The 22,620-nt window shown below is 59.3% G+C and overlaps 1 protein-coding gene across 1 annotated transcript in view; it reads right to left on the reverse strand.

Annotated features, from left to right (window-relative positions):
- SHROOM2 (shroom family member 2) overlaps positions 1 to 22,620 on the reverse strand; it is a 99,846-nt gene that overhangs the window by 3,280 nt on the left and 73,946 nt on the right. Inside the window, exons 6-9 of the mRNA XM_081126657.1 lie at positions 7,668 to 8,420; positions 3,608 to 4,138; positions 1,302 to 1,473; positions 414 to 686 (exon numbers count right to left, since the gene is read on the reverse strand). Of these exons, the coding sequence (XP_080982783.1) occupies positions 414 to 686; positions 1,302 to 1,473; positions 3,608 to 4,138; positions 7,668 to 8,420 (1,729 nt within the window). The remainder of the gene's footprint in view (positions 1 to 413; positions 687 to 1,301; positions 1,474 to 3,607; positions 4,139 to 7,667; positions 8,421 to 22,620) is intronic.

The raw sequence follows: 22,620 nt of genomic DNA on the forward strand, positions 1-22,620 counted from the left end.
CGTAACGGGTTAGCACGTCTGCCTCTGAAAACCCAGGCTTCCCCAGGCCTGACACACAGGTTCTCATCCCACACTGGCTGTGCAGGGGACCTGGCCACCGAGAGGCACTGGACGTAGGGCTGGGATGACGTGGTGAAGCCACCTCGGCCACACACAGTTAGGGAAGTAACAGCCCGTCCGCTCCTCCTCTTTGTGATGGATCCCTAGGGAGGGTGGGAGGGCGGTGTAGCCCGGCACCCACGAGGACACGCTATCCCTCAATTAAAGACGAGAGCGCCCTCCACATCTCAACAGCATCCTGCACCACGAGGTGCACAGGCTGCTCTGCGAGGCTTCAATGCACTCAATACCCCAAGGAAAACCTTCCCGTGGGTCCCCCCACCCGATTTCCAGCTCAGATGCCTCATACATACCCGATCACCAGGAGAAGTGTTGTCATCCAGGTTGTTGAGGGCATTCTCCACCCGGGCCAGGCGCCCCGACAGAGACAGCAGGAGGTTCACCACCTTGTCCAGGTCCCCAATGAACATGCGGAACTTGTCAAACTCATTGGGCTTGCAGACATCTTTGGCGACGGCCTCCACCTCATCGCCAAGGGCGCTGTTGGCCTGGATGTCCTCTAACAGGCTCTCCCGAGCCTCCCGCAGCACCTGCAGCTTGCGGCTGATGCTGTCGATGAGCTCCTGCTGCGGGGCACAGGGTGGCACACAAACACGCGTTAGGGGCGCGAAACTGGAGCGCGGAACCTGGCCGCTAGCCTGCCGAGGGGCCTCCACAAATAGAATTCAGCTGGACCATGCACAAGTTTATTTTGCATCACCCAATAATAGAGCATTTATAAGACCAGGGGAAGGATAATGACTCCTGGTTAAAGCACTGGCATTTAATTTAGAAATAAAATAAACCTGCCCTGGCCAGTGTGCTCAGTAGTCGAGTGTCAAGTCATGAACCAAGTTGTCCTCAGCTCGATTCCCCGCCAGGGCGCATGTCCGGGTTGCAGGCTCCATCCCCAGTAGGGGGTGTGTAGGAGGCAGCTGATTAATATTTCTCTGCCACTGATGTTTCCATCTTTCTCTCCCTCTCCCTTCCTCTCTCTCTCAAATCAATAAAAAGCTAAAAAAAAAGACAACAGTGGACACTTAACCACAGGGTTTAATATGATTGCCCCAAATGTCACTGTCCTGCATGACAGCCAAGCACAAGTGCCCCCGACACGTGGTGCAGGGCCCCTGCAGGGGTGCCGATGTGTGCCCCTTGCCCACCCCCGAGTGTACCGCCACATGGAATCTCGGCTTCTCTACCTTCTTCACGGACAGGTCGTGGTCCAGGTCACTCCCGGAGTCCTCCTCGGGCTCCTGCTGCTCCTGCAGGTCCTTCATCTTGATCAGCAGCTCTGCCTTGGGGGCCGACGTGCTGTAGTACGCGGAGTTGGTGGCCAGGGACACGGCTGCAGGCACGCTGGGCTCCTCCCTCCTGGGTAAAAACGTCAGGACTGCAATCAGCTGTGATTATTCACACAGACATACCATCAGCTCAGCAACCCGGGCTGTGATGAACCATGGCGCTCATGGGAGGACGCCAGCCAGGGAGACAGGCAGCAAACGGAGGGAAAGGTAGGTGACAAGATTAGGACTACAAATACCTTGCCAAATGGATGCTAGTAAAGTCTAAGGCATGTGCTTTCTAAGAAGGAGGAACTTCGGCCCGGCCGGTGTGGCTCAGTTGGTTGAGCACCATCCCATGCACCAGGAGGTCATGGTTCCATTCCTGGTTAGGGCACATGCCCAGGTTGCCAGCTCGGTACCCAGCAGGGGGTGTGCAAGAGGCAACCAATTGACGTTTCTCTCTCATCAGTGTTTCTCTCTCTCTCGCCCTCTCTCTTCCTCTCTCTAAAATCAATAAAAAAAAAAATTTTTTTTAAAGTGTGTGTGGGGGGGCTGGAAAAGTCAATAAACAATGACGTATAAACATTTCTGCCTGGGCCGGAAGAGGACAGACAGATGGTTTTCTCCAATAGCCTCCAAGATGCATGAGGACGATGTGAGTGCTGCTGTCTGTGAGAGAGGTACCCTCACCCTGGCTGGGTGGCGGAGTGGTTAGAGCCCCCCCCCAAGGTTGCAGGTTTGATCCCCAGTCAGGGCACATACAAAAATCAACCAATCAGTGTATGAATAAGTGGAACAACAAATCGATGTTTCTCTCTCTCTCAAATCAATCCATAAAGAAAAGTTTTATTATAAGAGAGGCACCCTGCACCCCCCTACCCCCAGCCACATTTGCTCCCTCTTGCTCTGGTCCTTGCCACACCCTATTTCTCCTGTCAGCAGCTCTGCCCTGGCACTGCAGCCTGCTGTCGGTAAGAATGCTCATGGACACGGCACATCAGCAAAAGACAGAACCAGAGGCACCTGCGCAGGCAGGTGACAGGATGACATGGGCCGAAGAGGAGTCTTTGCAAAGCCGATCAGAATGATTTCATTCACTCAGATATGTATATAGCTCTGTGTGTGTGTGTGTGTGTGTATTTTAATCCTCACCTGAGGATATTTTTTCCATTGCTTTTCAGAGAGAGTGGGAGACAGGAAGAGAGAGACAGAGAGAAACATCCATGACATCCATGTGACAGAGACACATCGATTGGTTGCCTCCTGCACACACCCTGACCAGGGCAGTGGATCTAGCCTGCAGGGCCGGAATCAATCCCGGGACCCTTCAGTCTGAGGGCCAACGCTCTAACCACTGAGCCAAACCAGCCAGAGCTGTATCTCCCTTTAAGAAGCATGCATACTTATGTATGAGCCTCCACTCCTCTCATCACTAGTGTCTCCACCTCAGCACTAGTGACACTGAGCAGAGATCAGTCTTTACTGGGGCATACTGTGCACAGTGGGATGATTAGCAGAATCCCTGGTTTCCACCCACCAGATGCCAGCAGCACCTCTCCCATTTGTGACAACCAAAACTGTATCTGGATACTGCTCACTGTCCCCGGAGGAAACAACGGCCCTACTGAGAGCCAGTGTACTGGAGAAAGGAGCTCGCAGGCATCCCTGAAACCCACACTGCCCTCAAGCCGAGAGGTCCCAGAAGCAGCAGGATTTTCACATCTCTGCCAAGCCCCGCAGTCATCACCCTCAGGAATGCTATCCGAAATGCCTCAGTCTCTCTTTGGGGAGGGCCACAAACAGCCCAAAACTGCTGAGTACCAGGGGCAGTCCTTATGGAAACCCGTCCCCACAAAAGCAATCATGAAAATACACAAACACGCCCTGGCCGGTGTTGCTCAGTGGTTAGAGCCCCAGCCCTTGAACTAAACGATCACAGGTTCCATTCCTGGTCAAGGGAGGTTACCTGGGTTGCAGGTTCAATCCCTGGGTCCTGGTCGGGGCAGCTGCAGGAGGCAGCCAATCGATGTGTCTCTCTCTCTCAGTGATATTTCTCCCAACCCCCTGACCCACTCTCTCTAAAAATCAATGGAAAAAATATCGTCAGTGAGTATTAAACAGCAACAAAATACATGAACACACATGCCCCCTCGCCCTTTTAAGTCTAAGAGACACCAGCAGAACCACAAAGAGCAAACAGAGCCTGGGCGGCAAGCACTCACTTGTCCTCCGTGGTCCTGGGAGAGGGGATCTTGGGCAGCAGCTTCCTGCGCTGCTGAGCCTCCTCCAGCAAGTGCTCGTCCTTGGGGAAGATGCCCTCCATCAGGTCCATGGTGGTCCTCATCTTCACGCTGGGATCCAGGATGTCCGCCAGGGACCTGTCCTTGCCCACAATCTCCCTCGCCAGCTCCTCTGACTTCAGATCCTCAGCCGTCCTCTCCCGGGCCTTCACGTAGCTGAGAGCAGGTGGGGAAGCTGGGCCATCGGGGGTGCTTGGGGGACGGGGGATGGAAGGAGGCACGGCCCGGGGCTCAGGCTCAGTGCCCGGGCGGTTGTACAGACAGAAGCGGGAGTAGGACTGCTCCGAGGTGCTCAGTGTCTTGATCTGGTCTCTCTCCAGCCCACTGGGCAGAGCGGGCAGCTCGGCGGTGCGGACCAGGCCCTGGCGGCTCTCCCTCTCGGGCTGGCTCTCCGCGTGCACGATCTTGATGGGCACCATCTTCACCGTGGTATTGTCGATCACCCGCTCGATCCTGCAAAGAGGAGAGCCGTGAGCTGAGAGGCAAGGCACGCCCAGGCCCAACTCCCACCTGCGACGAGAGACGGGCTGGTGTCACCCTGTACCTGCATTCCCCACCCAGCACTCAGGCCACCCTTCACACGGCTGTCATACCAGGGAGGTGAGGGCCTGGCTGCAAACTCAGGACACCTGCTTCTCTGTTATCTGAACTGACTCACTAAGCACACACTTTTCCTTAAAAAAAAAAAAAAAAAAAAGTTCCTTGGTACAAGAGGTTGGACAGGCACGGGAACACCCACAGAAAAGAGAGAGAAAATGGATAAAAACCACCAGGTGAACAGAACGGGGCTGCATCCCAGGCACCCCAAATGCCAGCTGCTGCCCTTGGCCGCACCTCATTGGGGACCCTGCAGAGGGGGGCCACCAGGACAAAATGTGTTCCAAGTATTTTCACAGGACGTATTGGGGAAACAGCCACCTACTGGTGCCCAGGAAGGAATAAAAAAAAAATCCAAAGTCACAATCTGAACTCTGAACTCATTTCTAACTCAGTGGCTTTAACTTCACCTCTGCAATGTGACCCTAACAAAGCGAGCTTTACGGGGCACAAGGGATGCTGTGTGCTCCAGATTAAATGCTGTTCCACCTTTAACCGGTGGCTAGGAGAGCAGAAGGCGCTCTCCCCATTCATAGGGTACAGTGTGCAGGCTGAAATGAAATCAGTGGACATTCTGTTCTCCTGCAGTGGAACAAGGAAGAGCAAGTGTGTTTAATCCAAGTGTTCGTACACGGTCCCCACAACGCCGCCTCGTGAGCAGATTTTAAAAGGCTAAGTATGCATGCCTGGCTGGTGTGGCTCAGTGGTTGAGCATCGCCCCGTGCACCAGGATGTCGCTGGTTCGATTCCTGCTCAGGGCACATGCCCAGGTTGCGGGCTTGATTTCCAGTCGGGGGAAAGCAGGAGGCAGCCAATTGATATTTCTCATTGATGTTTCTATCTCTCTCTAAAATCAATAAAAACTTATTTTAAAAAATAAATAAGAGGCTAACTATGTAGAAAACAGCACTTAGATGGGCTAAACTTTTGAGGGAAAATTCTGGCATCTTATCCAAGCAGCTACAAACAAGAACCTCTCTACATTCTGTTCGTTCCACACTTGCCAACCATGACCACCGGTTACTGACTTAAGTCAGCCAGTATTTTCCCACGTTTGTGCAGAAATGTGGTTTCCAATGAAGGGAGAAGCATTAGGAAAAGAAATAAAGGACAAGTTGACATAACTTTCCAAAACAGCGTCCCTCCCTGGTCATTTTTAAGCATTGAAACTGTGCAGACTTCCCAAAGGAGTTAAATAAACTTTTACTTCAAAATGAGGAGAAAGCACAGCGGATTAGACCTCACTGCGGGCAGACCTCATCAATTCCTAATCAAAAGGCCCCCCCCCCCCGGGGGGGGGGCAGCTGGTGTGGCTCAGTTGGTTGAGCATCCTCTCATGCACTGAAAGTTGGATGGCTCCATTCCCGGTCAGCGCACACGCCTGGGTGGCAGGCTTGATTTCCAGTCGGGGATGTGCAGGAGGCAGCAGATCCAGGCTGGCTCTCATCAACATTTCCATCCCTCTCTCCCTCTCCCTAAAATCTACAAAAACCCATATAATATACAAAAGAAAGGCCCTGGTGCCCCTACGGTCTCAGGTGCTCCCAGAGTGCAGCTCCCTGCAGGTAAGTCACCCGCTGCCACCATCAGAGGGCGACTGAGAGGCTGTTTAAGCGACACCTGCATTGTGAGCGACCCCGAGCACGAAGCTGTGGCTGCCACGTCGCCCTCGGAAACACAGGATGGCATCGGGCATGGCCGCTGCCAGATGAAGACTACCCGCTTCTTCCGGCTCTCAGTTCCTCACAGGCACTCAGGCAGGAGGGGCGCAAGCTCGCGGTCGGAGCTCTCGGCGGGCCAGGCCCCCCGCCCACATCTAGGGGCGACTCCACGGGCGGGCGCCACACCCGCTGCCGGAGATGCTGACCCCGCACCAGGGAATGCGGCCAGCGGGGCCCGGCGTCCTCACACGGTGTGCGCGCCCTCCCTTCCCCCGTGAAAAGATCTCACCGAAAGAGAGCACGGCAACGCCGGCTAGTGTGAGAAACACCACCTGGCCGCGCGGCCTCGCGCTCGGGCGAGAACGCAGCCCTGGTCCGTACCTGCCCGCGCCTGTTGCACGTAAGCGTTTGGAGCTTGGACAAGGGGACCGGGGACGGTCTACCACCTCGTCACATCTCTGTGGGGCGGGGCGGCTCCCCAACAAGTTAGAAATCCACCGGAGCTCGGCTTCCCTCCACGCTGTCCCCCAGGACCGACTCTCAGTCAACGTCGGGAGTGGAACAAGGCACCAGTCATGCGCTGGGCGGGGAGGACGCACGCCGCCGGGAGACACGCGGTGCAGGGGGGAGACACCGCCCGGGGAGGACGCACGCCGCCGGGGAGACACGCGGTGCAGGGGGGAGACACCGCCCGGGGAGGACGCACGCCGCCGGGAGACACGCGGTGCAGGGGGGAGACACCGCCCGGGGAGGACGCACGCCGCCGGGGAGACACGCGGTGCAGGGGGGAGACACCGCCCGGGGAGGACGCACGCCGCCGGGAGACACGCGGCGCAGGGGGGAGACACCGCCCGGGGAGGACGCACGCCGCCGGGAGACACGCGGCGCAGGGGGGAGACACCGCCCGGGGAGGACGCACGCCGCCGGGGAGACACGCGGCGCAGGGGGGAGACACCGCCCGGGGAGGACGCACGCCGCCGGGGAGACACGCGGTGCAGGGGGGAGACACCGCCCGGGGAGGACGCACGCCGCCGGGAGACACGCGGTGCAGGGGGGAGACACCGCCCGGGGAGGACGCACGCCGCCGGGAGACACGCGGTGCAGGGGGGAGACACCGCCCGGGGAGGACGCACGCCGCCGGGAGACACCGCCCGGGGAGGACGCACGCCGCCGGGGAGACACGCCGCGCGGGGAGGACGCACGCCGCCGGGGAGATACGCCGCGCGGAGATGACGCACGTCGCCGGGAGACACGCCGCGCGAGGAGAACACACGTCGCGCGGGGATGACGCACGTCGCCGGGAGACACGCCGCGCGAGGAGAACACACGTCGCGCGGGGATGACGCACGTCGCCGGGAGACACGCCGCGCGAGAACACACGTCGCGCGGGGATGACGCACGTCGCCGGGAGACACGCCGCGCGAGGAGAACACACGTCGCGCGGGGGTGACGCACGACGCCGGGGGACACGCCACGCGGGGAGGACGCACGTCGCCGGGGAGACACGCCGCGCGGGGAGGACACACGTCGCCGGGAGACACGCCACGCAGGGAGGACGCCGAGCAGAGTAAGAACAGCGCAGGGAGACGGCAGCACGAGGTGCGGGGGAGGTTTGGGGCGGGGGTCGCCGCACCGCTCTCAGGGGACACACCGAAAACCTCCTGTGCGCCGAAGGGAGCTAGTGGAAGAGGGAGAATGCGCGAGGCCACCGTCCCGACCCATACCGTGTTGAGCTGTCCTCCTGGATGAGCAGCGGAGGTTTGTCCGTGAGCTTCTGGGGGGCGAACTGAGGAGAAGGGGAGCGAGAGGTCTCCATTGCGGATGTCTGCTGGGGCCGGAACGTGGAAGGGAGCAGTGCTTCCCGCGTAGGACAAGCTGGGGGCTCATCTACATGCTGCCTGCCGTGCTCCCCGGGGGCCTCCGGGCCGTCTGTGGGCTGCGCGCCGGTAAGCTTCTCCGCCAAGGCACAGGGGCTGCGGGACAGGGACAGGCGATCCACGCACACCTCCAGGGCTGCGGGAGACGGCTGGGGAAGCGGCCTGCCAGGCGAACCCAGGTGATTGGTCACATATGTACCCACAGGTGCACCCAGGTGTATAGCCGCAGGTGTGCCCGTGGCGGTGGCACTGGCTGATCCCCTAAAATGCCTGGGCTCTCGCTTGGGTGGTGGCGGCCTCTGCGGGGCAGGTCTCTTGGCGAACAGAGTGGCATTCACAGACCGAGGGTCCTGCCCCCGAGTGGGCTGGGCCAAGAGGCCGCTCTGGGCTGGTGATCCTGGGCACACTGGCGGCAGTGGGTCTATAGGCGTGTGCACCTCTGAGTATCTATAATCCTGAGGTAGGGTACACGCTCTGCCACGGCCCTCCTGGGGCACCTCTCCAGTTTCCGGGGCGTGAAACAGTTCAGACACGTGGGCGAGGTGCTGCAAGTCCAACTGCGCTCCAGGACTGTCTTCCGGACACTGGGCATCTGCTTGTCTAGAGGAAGAACAAACATATATGACCAACTGACTCCAGGGACATTTTCCCGAAGGAGACCAGACCCAGATCTTGCTACTCTCCTCAAGTCACTTTGACTTAAATCCACAGGTATTTTTCTACCCCTGACCCCATCGCAATTCTGGGGGCCCATCAGAACTCTGGCCTATTTACCAGCAAGCCCCATGGGACACGTTTTCCTGGCAGCCGTCGCCCTCCTGTGGCCAGGGCGGGAAACTGCACCCCAGCCACGATTTCCCAGGCCTGGGGGTTAACAGGTGCCCCAGGCCCACCTAGGGCGCTGCGCTGCATGGGCCCTGGCCTTGTCCCTCCTGCGACGTCCCCAGGAGAAAGTGCTCCTCCAGGTTCACTGGGTGCTTCAGAGCAGAACCAGCATTTCAAGCGGAATCACCTCCCTGACCCCTTGTCTTTTGTCAGCCAGCCAGCCACCCAGCTAGCAAGGTCCCATGCCCCGCCTTGCACTAAGGTAGGTACAGATGTGGGACCCCCGCCCCAAGCCACAAAATGTAATGCCTGAGCATCTGGAAATATTACACAAGAGCTCAGGCGCCCCTAGGTCCTTCCGAGAGGACAGGTTTGTCCCCAGTGAAACCTAAGTCGGGACGATTCACAAATGTTTGCATGACTTCCAGTCAAGGCCAGAGTTCTCTTCAGTCGATAAAGACAGCCCCGAGCTGTCAAAGAAGGCCCCTACCCTGGCGGCCAAAGCAGAAAGCCGGGCCACGGGCCACAGGGCTCCCTGCCCACCTGTCACCTCTTACCCAGCCAGAAGGCCAGCACACATGCTCCTGGGACTCACAGCTGTCCAGCGCCTTATAGGACACTGCACTGCCGGAGTCGAGGGCCCCTCCCAAGTCCTCAAGAGAAACGTCCCTCCAGGCTTGGCAGATGCTTCAGAGCAGAACCCACACATCACACTCAGTTCCTCCCTAGGCCCCCTGTCAGGTAGGTGTATCTCCACCCCCCACCGACCCCCAATCATGCCGATGGCAAGCACAGAGACGGGGAACCGGCCCAGGCCGCACAGGGAACCTGAAAGTGGACAGGTTCGTTTTCTCCCTCCAGGCGTCCCTGGATGATGCATCCAGTTGGAAACCAGCTGACAAAAGGCAGCCCTGTGGAAGAGCTTAAGAAAACGCCAACCCCGCCTGGGAAGTTAGGTTTCGGAAACAGGCTAGGCACGCATGAGACTCACCGACAGCTACACACACAGCCCGGAATGGCGGTGAGTGGCTTAGAGATCACACAGCCAAGCAGCCGTGTGGCTGCGAATTAAAGAAGGGCAGTCACACCGGGCCCCAGACAACACGGTCTGAGAGGGGCAGCCCCCATGGCCTACTCGAGGGGGGAAGGCTCCGGGACCCCCTTCAGTTCAGGCCTTGGGCCTGTTCAGAAACTGAAACCGAATTCGTAACCACTCACAAACCCCATTCCCCGGCCTTTCCCTTCACACTCCAGGGACACAGGAACGGTTTCCTCTCGTCCCTCTAAAAACCTTCAACTCCAGCATCCACCGACCCCCATCAATGCACCGGGCACCGCTGTTTCAAAAACACCCACCACCTCCCAGGAACGGACGGTAAGATCAGCCACAACTGGCTGTTCAAGTCTCGGGGCCTTTGGGTATCCAGAGTCACGATGATGTGATCACGAGCAAGGACTTCTGTCTGCAGGGTGCCTCGGACAGGCCGCGCTGAGAGGCCCACGCTGGGACTGAGGTGGAAACTCGCCTGTGGGAGCACATCCCACGGCGGCCCCCACACCCCGGGCCAGCCCCACGGAGGCCTAATCCACTCAGAGACACAGACCTGCTGCACAGTCTGGGCTCCTCCCGTGTCCTAGACGGGGCACCCTGTGCAGAATCGCAGGGTACTTAGCCCTTTCATTACCAATAACCCACTTCTGCCTTCCATGCAACAAACGTACGCGTGCATTTACACGTGTACACAAATGCATGCATGTTCATCTGTGTTGCAGCTCAACCTCGTGGCCTAACACCACCAAACTGACAAAAGGCCAGCAGGCCACACCTTGGCCCTCACGCTGCCTCCTGCAACCCCAGCGAAGGGATGAAATGGGCCCCTGGTTGAGGCCCACTCGAGGCAAGAGTTGTTTTCCCTTCAGGAGACAAGTCTGAGCTGCCAGAGGCCCTGACAAGGGCAGCGCAGGGAGAACTGGCGCCCCTCAGGTCTCTGACCTATTGACCAGGAAGCCGGATGGGAAGCATTTTCCTGGCAGCTGTCGCCCTCTTGTGGCCACGGTGGGAAAATGCACCCCAGCAGTGATTTCCCAGCCTGCTGGTTAACTGGTGCTCCAGGCCCACCTAGGGCTCTGGGCTGCCAGTGCGTTGGCCTTGCCCTTCCTTCGACGTCCCCAGGAGAAAGTGCTCCTCCAGGTTCACTGGGAGCTTCAGAGCAGAACCAGCATATCAAGCCCAATCACCTCCCTGACCCCTTGTCTGTCAGCCAGCCAGCCAGCCAGGCCTCACGCCCCGCCTTCCACTAAGGTAGGTACAGATATGGGACCCCCCCACACCACAAAATGGAAAGCCTGGCATCTGGAAATATTACCCAAGAGCCCAGGCGCACCTGGGTCCTTCAGAGAGGACAGGTTCGTCCCCAGTGAAACCTAACTTGGGACGATTCAGAATCGTTTGCCTCACTCCCAGTCAAGGCCAGAGTTCTCTTCCGTTGATAAGGCCAGCCCCGAGCTGTCAAAGGAGGCCCCGACCCGGGCGGCCAAAGCAGAAAGCCGGGCACAGGCCACAGGGGCCCGGCCCACCCGTCACCTCTTACCCAGCCAGAAGGCCAGCACACATGCTCCTGGAAGCCCCGCCCCCGTGTGGCCAAGGGCCAGTACTGCACCCCAGGACACTGCTCCCTGGCCTGGGACTCACAGCTGTCCAGCCCCATCTAGGGCACTGCACTGCCCCAGTCCAGGGCCCCGCCCAAGTCCTCAGGAGAAACGTACTTCCAGGCTCCGCGGACGCTTCAGAACAGAACACACACATCACACTCAGTTCCTCCCCAGGTCCCCTGTCAGCTAGGGGTGTCTCCACCCCCCACCCACCCCCAATCATGCCCATGGCAAGCACAGAGACGGGGCCCTGTCCCAGGCGCATGAGACCCTGAGAGAGGACAGGTTCGTTTTCTCCCTCCAGGAGGCCCAGGATGCTGCATCCACTTGGAATCCAGCTGACACAAGGCAGCTGTGTGGAAGAGCTTAAGAAAACGCCAACCCCGCCTGGGAAGTTAGGTTTCCGACACGGGCTAGGCACACATGAGACACACCAGAAGCTACTCACAGAGCCCGGAACGGCGGTGAGTGGCTTAGAGAGCACACTGCCAAGCAGCCTTGTGGCTTCGAATTAAAGAAGGGCAGTCACACCGGGCCCCAGACAACACAGTCCAAGAGCGGCAGCCTCTGGCTCCCATGGCCTGCTTGAGGGGGGAAGGCTCCGGGACCCCCTTCAGTTCAGGCCTTGGGCCTGTGCAGAAACTAAAACCCAACTCGTAACCGCTCACAAACCCCATTCCCCGGCCTTTCCCTTCACACTCCAGGGACACGCAACGGTTTCCTCTCGTCCCTCTAAAAACCTTCAACTCCAGCATCCACCGACCCCATCAATGCACCAGGCACCCGCTGTTTCACATTCACCCACCACCTCGCAGCAACGGACGGTAAGATCAGCCACAACTGGCTGCTCAAGTCTCTGTGTGTTTGGGTCTCCAGACTCACGATGATGTGATCATGAGGAAGGACTTTTCTCTGCAGGGTGCCTTGGACAGGCTGCGTTGGGAGACCCCCGGGGGCACCGGGATAGAACTCGCCTGTGGGAGCAAAGCCCATGGCCGCCCCTCCGCCCCCCAGAGGCCATATCCACTCAGGGACACGGACCTGCTGCCCAGCCTGGGCTCCTCCCGCGTCCCAGGCGGGGCACCCTAGGCAGAGGCACAGGGCACTTAGCCCTTTCGATACCCATAACCCACTTCTCCCTTGCATGTTACACACATACGCGTGCATTTACCCGCTTACAGGAACACACGCCTGTTCATCTGTGTTGCAGCTGGACCTTGTGGCCCAACACCAACAAACTGACACCTTTGCCGGCCACACCTTCGCTGACACGCTGCCTCCTGCAACCCCAACCGAGGGATGAAATGGGCCCCTGGCTGAGGCCCACTCGAGGCAAGAGTTGTTTTCCCTTCAGGAGACAAGCTCTGAGCGGCCAGAGGCCCTGACAAGGGCAGCTCGGGGAGAACTGGTGGCCCTCAGGCCTGTGACCTATTGACCAGCAAGCCTGAAGGGACATGATTTCCTGGCAGCCGTCGCCCTGTAGTGGGCAAGGAGGGAAACTGCACCCCAGCCATGATTTCCCAGGCCTGGGGGTTAACAAGTGTCCCGGGCACTCCCAGGGCACTGGGCTGCAAGGACCCTGGCCTTCTCCCTCCTGCGACGTCCCCAGAGAAATTGCTCCTCCAGGTTCACTGGCTGCTTCAGAGCAGAACCACCATTTCAAGCCCAATCACCTCCCTGACCCCTTGTCTGTCAGCCAGCTAGGCCAGATGGCCTGCCTTGCACTAAGGTAGTTACAGATGTGGGACCTCCACCCCAAGCCACAAAATGGAATGCCTGGGACCTAGAAATATTACAGAGAGCTCTGGCGACCCTGGGTCCTTCCTAGAGGACAGGTTTGTTCCCAGTGAAACTGAACTCGGGACGATTCACAAACGTTTTCCTAACTCCCAGTCAAGGCCAGAGTTCTCTTCGGTTGATAGGGCCAGGCCCGAGCTGTCAAAGGAGGCCCCGATTCGGGCGGCGAAAGCAGGAAGCCGGGCCAGCTGTCACCTCTTACCCAGCCAGAAGGCCAGCACACATGCTCCTGGAAGCCCCGCCCCATTGTGGCCAAGGGCCAGTACTGCACCCCAGGACACTGCTCCCTGGCCTGGGACTCACAGCTGTCCAGCCCCATCTAGGGCACTGCACTGCCCGAGTCCAGGGCCCCTCCAAGTCCTCAGGAGAAACGTACTTCCAGGCTCCGCGGACGCTTCAGAGCAGAACACACACACCACACTCAGCTCCTCCCCAGGCCCCTTGTCAGCTAGGTGTGTCTCCACCCCCCACCTCCCCCAATCATGCTGGATGGCAAGCACAGAGACGGGGCCCTGTCCCAGGTCCCACGGGGACCCTGAGAGAGGACAGGTCCGTTTTCTCCCTCCAGGAGGCGGAGGAAGGCGCATCCATTTAGAAAAAAGCTGACACAAGGGAGCCCCGTGGAAGAGCTTAAGAAAACGCCAAACCCTCCTGGGAAGTTAGGTTTCCGACATGGGCCAGGCACCCATGAGACACACCGGAAGCTTATCAAACGGCCCGAGCACAGCGGTGAGTGGCTTAGAGAGCACATGGCCAAGCAGCCGTGTGGCTGCGGATTAAAGAAGGGCAGTCACACCGGGCCCCAGACAACACAGTCCAAGAGCGGCAGCCTCTGGCTCCCGTGGCCTGCTTGAGGGGGGAAGGCTCCGGGACCCCCTTCTGTTCAGGCCTTGGGAGTGTTTAGAAACTAAAACTGAACTTGTAACTGCTCACAAACGACTCCCCGGCCTTTCCCTTCACAGTCCAGTGACACTGCAACGGTTTCCTCTCCTCCCTCTAAAAACCTTCATCTGCGGCATCCACTGAGCCCCATCGATGCACCGGGGAGCTGCTGTTTCACAAACACCCACCATGTCGCAGCAACAGACGGTAACATCTGGCACAACTTGCTGCTCAAGTCTTGGGGCCTTTGGGTATCCAGACTCACATTTGATGTGATCACGAGCAAGGATTTCTGTCTGTAGGGTGCCTTGGACAGGGTGAGCTGGGAGACCCACGCTGGCACTGAGGTGGAACTCACCTGTGGGAGCAAACCGCACCCCCACCCCCCACACCCCCTGGAGGCCATATCCACTCAGGGACACAGACCTGCTCCTGAGCCTGGGCTCCTCCCGTGTCCCAGACGGGACACCCTGTGCAAAAGCCCAGGGCACGTAGCCCTTTCGATAACCATAACCCATTTCTGCCTTCCATGTCAACACGTACGTGTGCATTTACCCGCCAACAGGAACCCACTCCCGTTCATCTGTGCCGCAGCTCAACCTCCTGGCCTAACACCACCAAACTGACAAGAAGCCAGCTGGCCACACCTTCGCTGGCCACACCTTCGCTGGCACGCTGCCTCCTGCAACCCCAACTGACGATGAAATGGGCCCTTCCTGAGGCCCACTCGAGGCAAGAGTTGTTTTCCCTTCAGGAGACAAGTCTGAGCTGCCAGAGGCCCTGACAAGTGCAGCGCGGGGAGAACTGGCGCCCCTCAGGCCTGTGACCTATTGAACAGCAAGCTGGACTGGAAACGATATGCTGGCAGCCGTCGCGCTCTTGTGGCCACCGTGGGAAACTGCACCCAGCCGTGATTTCCCAGGCCAGGGGGTTAACAGGTGCCCCAGGCCCACCTAGGGCGCTTCACTGCAAGGGCCCTGGCCTTGTCCCTCCTGCGATGTCCCCAGGAGAAAGTGCTCCTCCAGGTTCACTGGGTGCTTCAGAGTAGAACCAGCATATGAAGCCCAATCACCTCCCTGACCCCTTGCCCCTTTGTCAGCCAGCCAGCCAGCCAGCCAGCCAGCCAGCCAGCCAGCCAGCCAGGCCCCATGGCCCGCCTTGCACTAAGGTAGGAACAGATGTGGGACCCCCGCCCCAGGCCACAAAATGGAATGCCTGGGCATCTGGAAATATTACAGAAGAGCTCAGGGGCCCCTGGGTCCTTCTGAGAGGACAGGTTTGTCCCCAGTGAAACCTAAGTCGGGACGATTCAGAATCGTTTGCCTCACTCCCAGTCAAGGCCAGAGTTCTCTTCCATTGATAAGGCCAGCCCCGACGTGTCAAAGGAGGCCCCGACCAGGGTGTCCAAAGCAGAAAGCCCGGCACAGGCCACAGGGGCCCAGGCCACCTGTCACCTCTTACCCAGCCAGAAGGCCAGCACACATGCTCCTGGAAGCCCCCGCCCCCTTGTGGCCAAGGGCCAGTACTGCACCCCAGGACACTGCTCCCTGGCCTGGGACTCACAGCTGTCCAGCCCCATCTAGGGCACTGCACTGCCCCAGTCCAGGGCCCCGCCCAAGTCATCAGGAGGAACGTCCCTCCAGGCTAGGTGGAGACTTCAGAGCAGAACCCACACATCACACTCAGTTCCTCCCCAAATCCCCTGTCACTTAGCTGTGTCTCCACCCCCCACCCACCCCAAATCATGCCCATGGCAAGCACAGAGACGGGGCCCCGTCCAGGCCCCAGGGTTATCTTGAGAGAGGACAGGCTCGTTTGTTTTCCCTCTAGAGGCCGAGGAAGCTGCACCCACTTGGAAACCAGCTGACACAAGGCAGCCGTGTGGAAGAGCTTAAGAAAACGCCAAACCCTCCTGGGAAGTTAGTTTTCGGACACGGGCTAGGCACACATGAGACACACCAGAAGCTACCCACACAGCACGGAACGACGGTGAGTGGCTTAGAGAGCACACCGCCAAGCAGCCCTGTGGCTTCGAATTAAAGAAGGGCAGTCACACCCGGCCCATGACAACGCCGTCCGAGAAGGGCAGCCCCGGGTCCCGTGGCCTCCTTGAGGGGGGAAGGCTCCAGGAGCCCCTTCAGTTCAGGCCTTGGGCCTGTGCAGAAACTAAAACCCAACTCGTAACCGCTCACACACGACTCCCTGGCCTTTCCCGTCACACTCCAGGGACACGCAACGGTTTCCTCTCCTCCCTCTAAAAACCTTCAACTCCAGCATCCACCGACCCCCATCAATGCACCGGGCACCCGCTGTTTCACATTCACCCACCATACCGTGCAGCAACGGACGGTAAGATCAGCCACAACTGGTGCTCAAGTCTCTGTGTGTTTTGGTCTCCAGACTCACGATGATGTGATCACGAGCGAGGACTTCTGTCTGCAGGATGCCTTGGACAGGCTGCGTTGGGAGACCCCCGGGGGCACCGGGGTAGAACTCGCCTGTGGGAGCAAAGCCCAGGATTGCCCCCCTAGCGCCCCGGAGGCCATATCCACTCAGGGACACAGACCTGCTGCCCAGCCTGTACTCCTCCCGTGTCCCAGACAGGGCACCTTGCGCAGAAGCCCAGGGCACTTAGCCCGTTTGATACCCATAACCCACTTCTGCCTTCCACGTTACACACGTAGCCCTGCATTTATGCACCTACAGGAACGCACGCCCGTTCATCTGTGCCGCAGCTGAAACTCCTGGCCCAACACCACCAAACTGACACCTTTGTCGGCCACACTTTTGCCAGTACACTGCCTCCTGAAACTCCAACCGAGGGCTAAAATGGGCCCCTGGCTGAGGCCCACTCGAGGCAAGAGTTGTTTTCCCTTCAGGAGACAAGCTCTGAGCTGCCAGAGGCCCTGACAAGGGCAGCTCGGGGAGAACGGGTGCCCCTCAGGCCTGTGACCTATTGACCAGGAAGCAGGATGGGACACGGTTTCCTGGCAGCTGTCGCCCTCTTGTGGCCAAGGAGGGAAACTGCACCCAGCCGTGATTTCCCAGGCCTGGGGGTTAACAGGTGCAGCAGGGCCACCTAGGGGGCTTCACTGCAAGGGCCCTGGCCTTGTCCCTCCTGCGACGTCCCCAGAGAAACTCTGCTCCAGGTTCAGTGGGTGCTTCAGAGCAGAACCAGCATTTCAAGCCCCATCACCTCCCTGACCCCTTGTCTGCCTGTCAGCCAGCCAGCCAGCCAGCCAAACAGCCAGCCATCCAGGCCCCACACCCTGTCTTGCACTAAGGTAGTTAAAAAGGTGGGACCCCCGCCCCAAGCCACAAAGTGGAATGCCAGGGCATCTCAAAATATTACACAAGAGCCCAGGCGCCCCTGGATCCTTCAGAGAGGACAGGTTTGTCCCCAGTGAAACCTAACTCGGGACGACTCAGAATATTTTGCCTGACTCCCAGTCAAGGCCAGAGTTCTGTTCCGTTCATAAGGCCAGCCCCAAGCTGTGAAAGGAGAAAGCCGGGCCTCGGGCCACTGGGGCCCGGCCCACCTGTCACCTCTTACCCAGCCAGAAGGCCAGCACACATGCTCCTGGAAGACCCGCCCCCTTGTGGCCAAGGGCCAGTACTGCACCCAGGATACTACTCCCTGGCCTGGGACTCAGCTGTCCCAGCCCCATCTAGGGCACTGCACTGCCCCAGTCCAGGGCCCCGCCCAAGTCTTCAGGAGAAACGTCCCTCCAGGCTTGGTGAAGGTTTCAGAGCAGAACGCAAATATCACACTCAATTCCTCCCAGGCCCCTTGTCAGCTAGGTTTGTCTCCACCCCCTACCCACCCCCAATCATGCCCGATGGCAAGCACAGAGACCGGTCCCTGACCCAGGCTCCAGGCCCCAGGGGGACCCTGAGTGAGGACAGGTTCGTCTGTCCCTCTAGAGGCCGAGGATGCTGCATCCAGTTGGAAACAAGCTGACACAAGGGAGCCCCGTGGAAGAGCTGAAGAAAACGCCAACCCGGCCTGGGAAGTTAGGTTTCAAACACAAGCTAGGCACGCATGAGACCCACCGGAATCTTATCAAACAGGCGGGGAACTGCGATGAGTGGCTTACAGAGCACACAGCCAAGCAGCCGTGCAGCTGCGAATTAAAGACGGGCAGTCACACCGGGCCCCTGACAACACGGTCCGCCAGGGGCAACCCCGGTTCCAGTGTCCTGCTCGACGGGGGAAGGCTCCGGGACCTCCTTCACCTCAGGCCTTGGGCCTGTGCAGAAACTAAAACCGAACTCCTAACCGCTGACACACGACTCCCCGGCCTTTCCCTTCACAGTCCAGCGACACTCCAACGGTTTCCTCTCCTCCCTCTAAAAACCTTCAACTCCAGCATCCACCGACCCCCATCAATAAACTGGGCACCGCTATTTTACAAACACCCACCACCTCACAGCAACGGACGGTAACATCAGCCACAACTGGCTGGTCAAGTCTCGGTGCCTTTGGGTATCCAGACTCACGTTTGATGTGATCATGACGAAGGACTTCTGTCTGCAGGGTGCCTTGGACAGGGTGGGCTTGGAGACCCATGCTGGCACTGAGGTGGAACTCGCCTGTGGGAGCAAAGCCCACGCCCGCCCCCCCGCTCTGGGAAGGAAATATCCACGCAGGGACACAGACCTGCTGCCCAGCCTCGGCTCCTCCTGTGTCCCAGAAGGGGCACCTGGGCAGAATCCAGGGCACTTAGCCCTTTCATTACCAATAACCCACTTCTGCCTTCCACGTTACACACGTAACCCTGCATTTACGCGCCTACAGGAACGCACGCGAGTTCATCTGTGCCACGCTGAATCTTGTGGCCCGACACCACCAAATTGACACCTTGGCCGGCACGCTGCCTCCCGAAACCCCAACCGAGGGATGAAATGGGCCCCTGGCTGACTCCCACTCGAGTCAAGAGTTGTTTTCCCTTCAGGAGACAAGCTCTGAACTGCCAAAAGAACTGACAAGAGCAGCGTGGGGAGAGCTGGTGCCCCTCAGGCCTGTGACCTGTGACCAGCAAGCCTGAAGGGACATTATTTCCTGGCCGCCGTCGCCCTCTTGTAGCCAGGGCGGGAAACTGCACCCCAGGCGTGATTTCCCAGGCCAAGGGGTTAACAGGTGCCCCATCCGACCTAGGGCATTGTGCTGCAAGGGCCTTGGCCTTGCCCCTTCTGCGACGTCCCCAGAGAAAGTGCTCCTCCAGGTTCAGTGGGTGCTTCAGAGCACAACCAGGATTTCAAGCGCCATCACCTCCCTGACCCCTTGTCTGTCAGCCAGCCAGCCAGCCAGCCAGCCAGCCCGGCCCCACACCCCGCCTTGCACTAAGGAATTTACAGATATGGGACCCCCCCCCCCCCGCCACAAAATGGAATGCCTGGACATCTGGAAATATTACACAAGAGCTCAGGCGCCCTGGGTCCTTCTGCGAGGACAGGTTTGTCCCCAGTGAAACCTAACTCGGGACGATTCAGACTCGTTTGCATGACTCCCAGTCAAGGCCAGAGTTCTCTTCCGTTCATAAGGCCAGCCCAGAGCTGTCAAAGGAGGCCCCGAACCAGGCGACCAAGCAGAAAGCCCGGCCACCAGCCACGGGGGGCCCGGCCCACCCCTCACCTCTTACCCAGCCAGAAGGCCAGCACACATGCTCCTGGAAGCCCCGCCCCCTTGTGGCCAAGGGCCAGTACTGCACCCCAGGACACTGCTCCCTGGCCTGGGACTCACAGCTGTCCCAGCCCCATCTAGGGCACTGCACTGCCTGAGTCCAGGGCCCCGCCCAAGTCTTCAGGAGGAACGTCCCTCCAGGCTCGGCGGAAGTTTCCGTTCAGGCCTTGTGCCTGTTCAGAAACTAAAACCGAATTCGTGACCGCTCGCAAACCCCACTCACTGACCTTTCGCTTCACACTCCAGGGACACTGCAACAGTTGCCTTCCTCCTACGAACAACCACCAACCAGAGCGTTCCCCGACCCCCATCAACGCTACCGGCACCCGGTCTTTGACAAACACCCACCACCTCGTAGCAACGGACGGTAACATCAGCCACAACTGGCTGCTCAAGTCTCGTTGCCTTTGGGTATCCAGACTCACGTTTGATGTGATCACGAGGAAAGCCTTCTGTCTGCAGGGTGCCTTGGACAGGGCGCGCTGGGAGACCCACGCGAGCATTGGGGTAGAGCTCGCCTTTGGGAGCAAAGCCCACGCTCCGCCCGCCCCCCCCGCCCCCCGGAGGCCATATCCACTCCGAGACACAGACCTGCTGCCCAGCCTGGGCTCCTCCCAGGTCCCAGATGGGGCACCCTGTGCAGAAGAGCAGGGCGTTTAGCCCTTTCGATACCCATAACCCCCTTCTGCCTTCCATGTCACACACGTACCCGTGCACTTACCCGCCTACAGGAAGGCACGCCTGTTCATCTGTGCCGAAGCTCAACCTCGTGGCCTAACATCACCAAATTGACAAGAGGCCACCCGGCCACACCTTGGCCGGCACGCTGCCTCCTGCAACCCCAACCGAGGGATAAAATGGGCCCCTGGCTGAGGCCCACTCGAGGCAAGAGTTGTTTTCCCTTCAGGAGACAAGCTCTGAGCTGCCAGAGGCCCTGACAAGGGCAGCGCAGGGAGAACTGGTGGCCCTCAGGCCTGTGACCTATTGACCAGGAAGCCAGATGGGACACGTTTTCCTGGCAGCCGTCGCGCTCTTGTGGCCACGGTGGGAAACTGCACCCAGCCGTGATTTCCCAGGCCTGGGGGTTAACAGGTGCCTCAGGCCCACCTAGGGGGCTTCACTGCAAGGGCCCTGGCCTTGTCCCTCCTGCGGCGTCACCAGAGAAACTCTGCTCCAGGTTCAGTGGGTGCTTCAGAGCAGAACCAGCATTTCAAGCCCAATCATCTCCCGGACCCCTTGTTTGTCAGACACACAGACAGAAAGCCAGCCAGCCCGGCCCCATACCCCGCCCTTACACTAAAGTAGGTACAGATGTGGGACCCCCGCCCCAAGCCACAAAATGGAATGCCCGGGCATCTGGAAATATTATACAAGAGCTCAAGCGCCCCTGGGTCCTTCAGAGAGGACAGGTTCGTTCCCAGTGAAACCTAACTCGGGACGATTCAGAATCGGTTGCCTGACTCCCAGTCAAGGCCAGAGTTCTCTTCCGTTGATAAGGCCAGCCCCGAGCTGTCAAAGGAGGCCCCGACCCGGGCGGCCAAAACATAAAGCGGGACCACGCGCCACCGGGACCCCGGCCCACCCGTCACCTCTTACCCAGCCAGAAGGCCAGCACACATGCTCCTGGAAGACACGCCCCCTTGTGGCCAAGCGCCAGTACTGCACCCAGGACACTGCTCCCTGGCCTGGGACTCACAGCTGTCCAGCCCCATCTAGGGCACTGCACTGCCCCAGTCCAGGGCCCCGACCAAGTCCTCAGGAGGAACGACCCTCCAGGCTCGGCGGAAGTTTCCGTTCAGGACTTGTGCCTGTTCAGAAACTAAAACCGAATTCGTGACCGCTCACAAACGACTCCCGGGCCTTTCGCTTCACACTCCAGGGACACTGCAACGGTTGCCTTCTGCCCACGAAAAACCACCAACCCCAGCTTTCCCCGACCCCCATCAACGCTACCGGCACCCGGTCTTTGACAAACACCCACCACCTCGTAGCAACGGACAGTAACATCAGCCACAACTGGCTGCTCAAGTCTTGGTGCCTTTGGGTATCCGCACTCACATTTGATGTGATCACGAGGAAGGACATCTTTCTGCAGGGTGCCTTGGACAGGGCACGCTCAAAGACCCACGTGGGCACCAGGGTAGAACTCGCCTGTGGGAGCAAATCTCAGGATGATCGCCCTCCTGCCCTCCCGCCCTGCGGAGGCCATATCCACTCAGAGACACAGACCTGCTGCTCAGCCTGGGCTCCTTCCAGGTCCGAGACTGGGCATCCTGTGCAGAAGCCCAGGGCACTTAGCCCTTTCGATACCCATAACCCACTTCTGCCTTGCATGTCACACACGTACGCGTGCATTTACCCGCTTACACGAACACACGCGCGTTCATCTGTGCCGAAGCTCAACCTAGTGACCTAATACCACCAAACTGACAACAGGCCACTCGGCCACACCTTGGCAGGCACGCTGCCTCCTGCAACCCCAACTGAGGGATGAAATGGGCCCCTGCCCGACTCCCACTCGAGGCAAGAGTTCTTTTCCCTTCAGGAGCCAACCTCTGAGCTGGCAGAGGCCGTGACAAGGGCAGGGCAGGGAGAACTGGCGCCCCTCAGGCCTGTGAGCTGTGATCAGAAAGCCTGAAGGGACGTGATTCCCTGGCAGCCGTCGCCCTCTTGTGGCCACCGCGGGAAACTGCACCCCAGCCGTGATTTCCCAGGCCAGGGGGTTAACATGTGTCCCGGGCACACACGCGGCACTGTGCTGCAGGGGCCCTGGCCTTGTCCCTCCTGCGACGTCCCCAGAGAAACTCTGCTCCAGGTTCAGTGGGTGCTTCAGAGCAGAACCAGCATTTCAATCCGAATCACCTCCCTGACCCCTTGTCTGTCTGTCACTCAGCCAGCAAGCCAGCCAGCCAGGCCCCACACCCCGCCCTTACACTAAAGTAGGTACAGATGTGGGACCCC

The sequence above is a fragment of the Miniopterus schreibersii genome, assembly GCF_964146895.1.
Source record: "Miniopterus schreibersii genome assembly, chromosome: X".
NCBI lineage: Eukaryota > Metazoa > Chordata > Mammalia > Chiroptera > Miniopteridae > Miniopterus > Miniopterus schreibersii.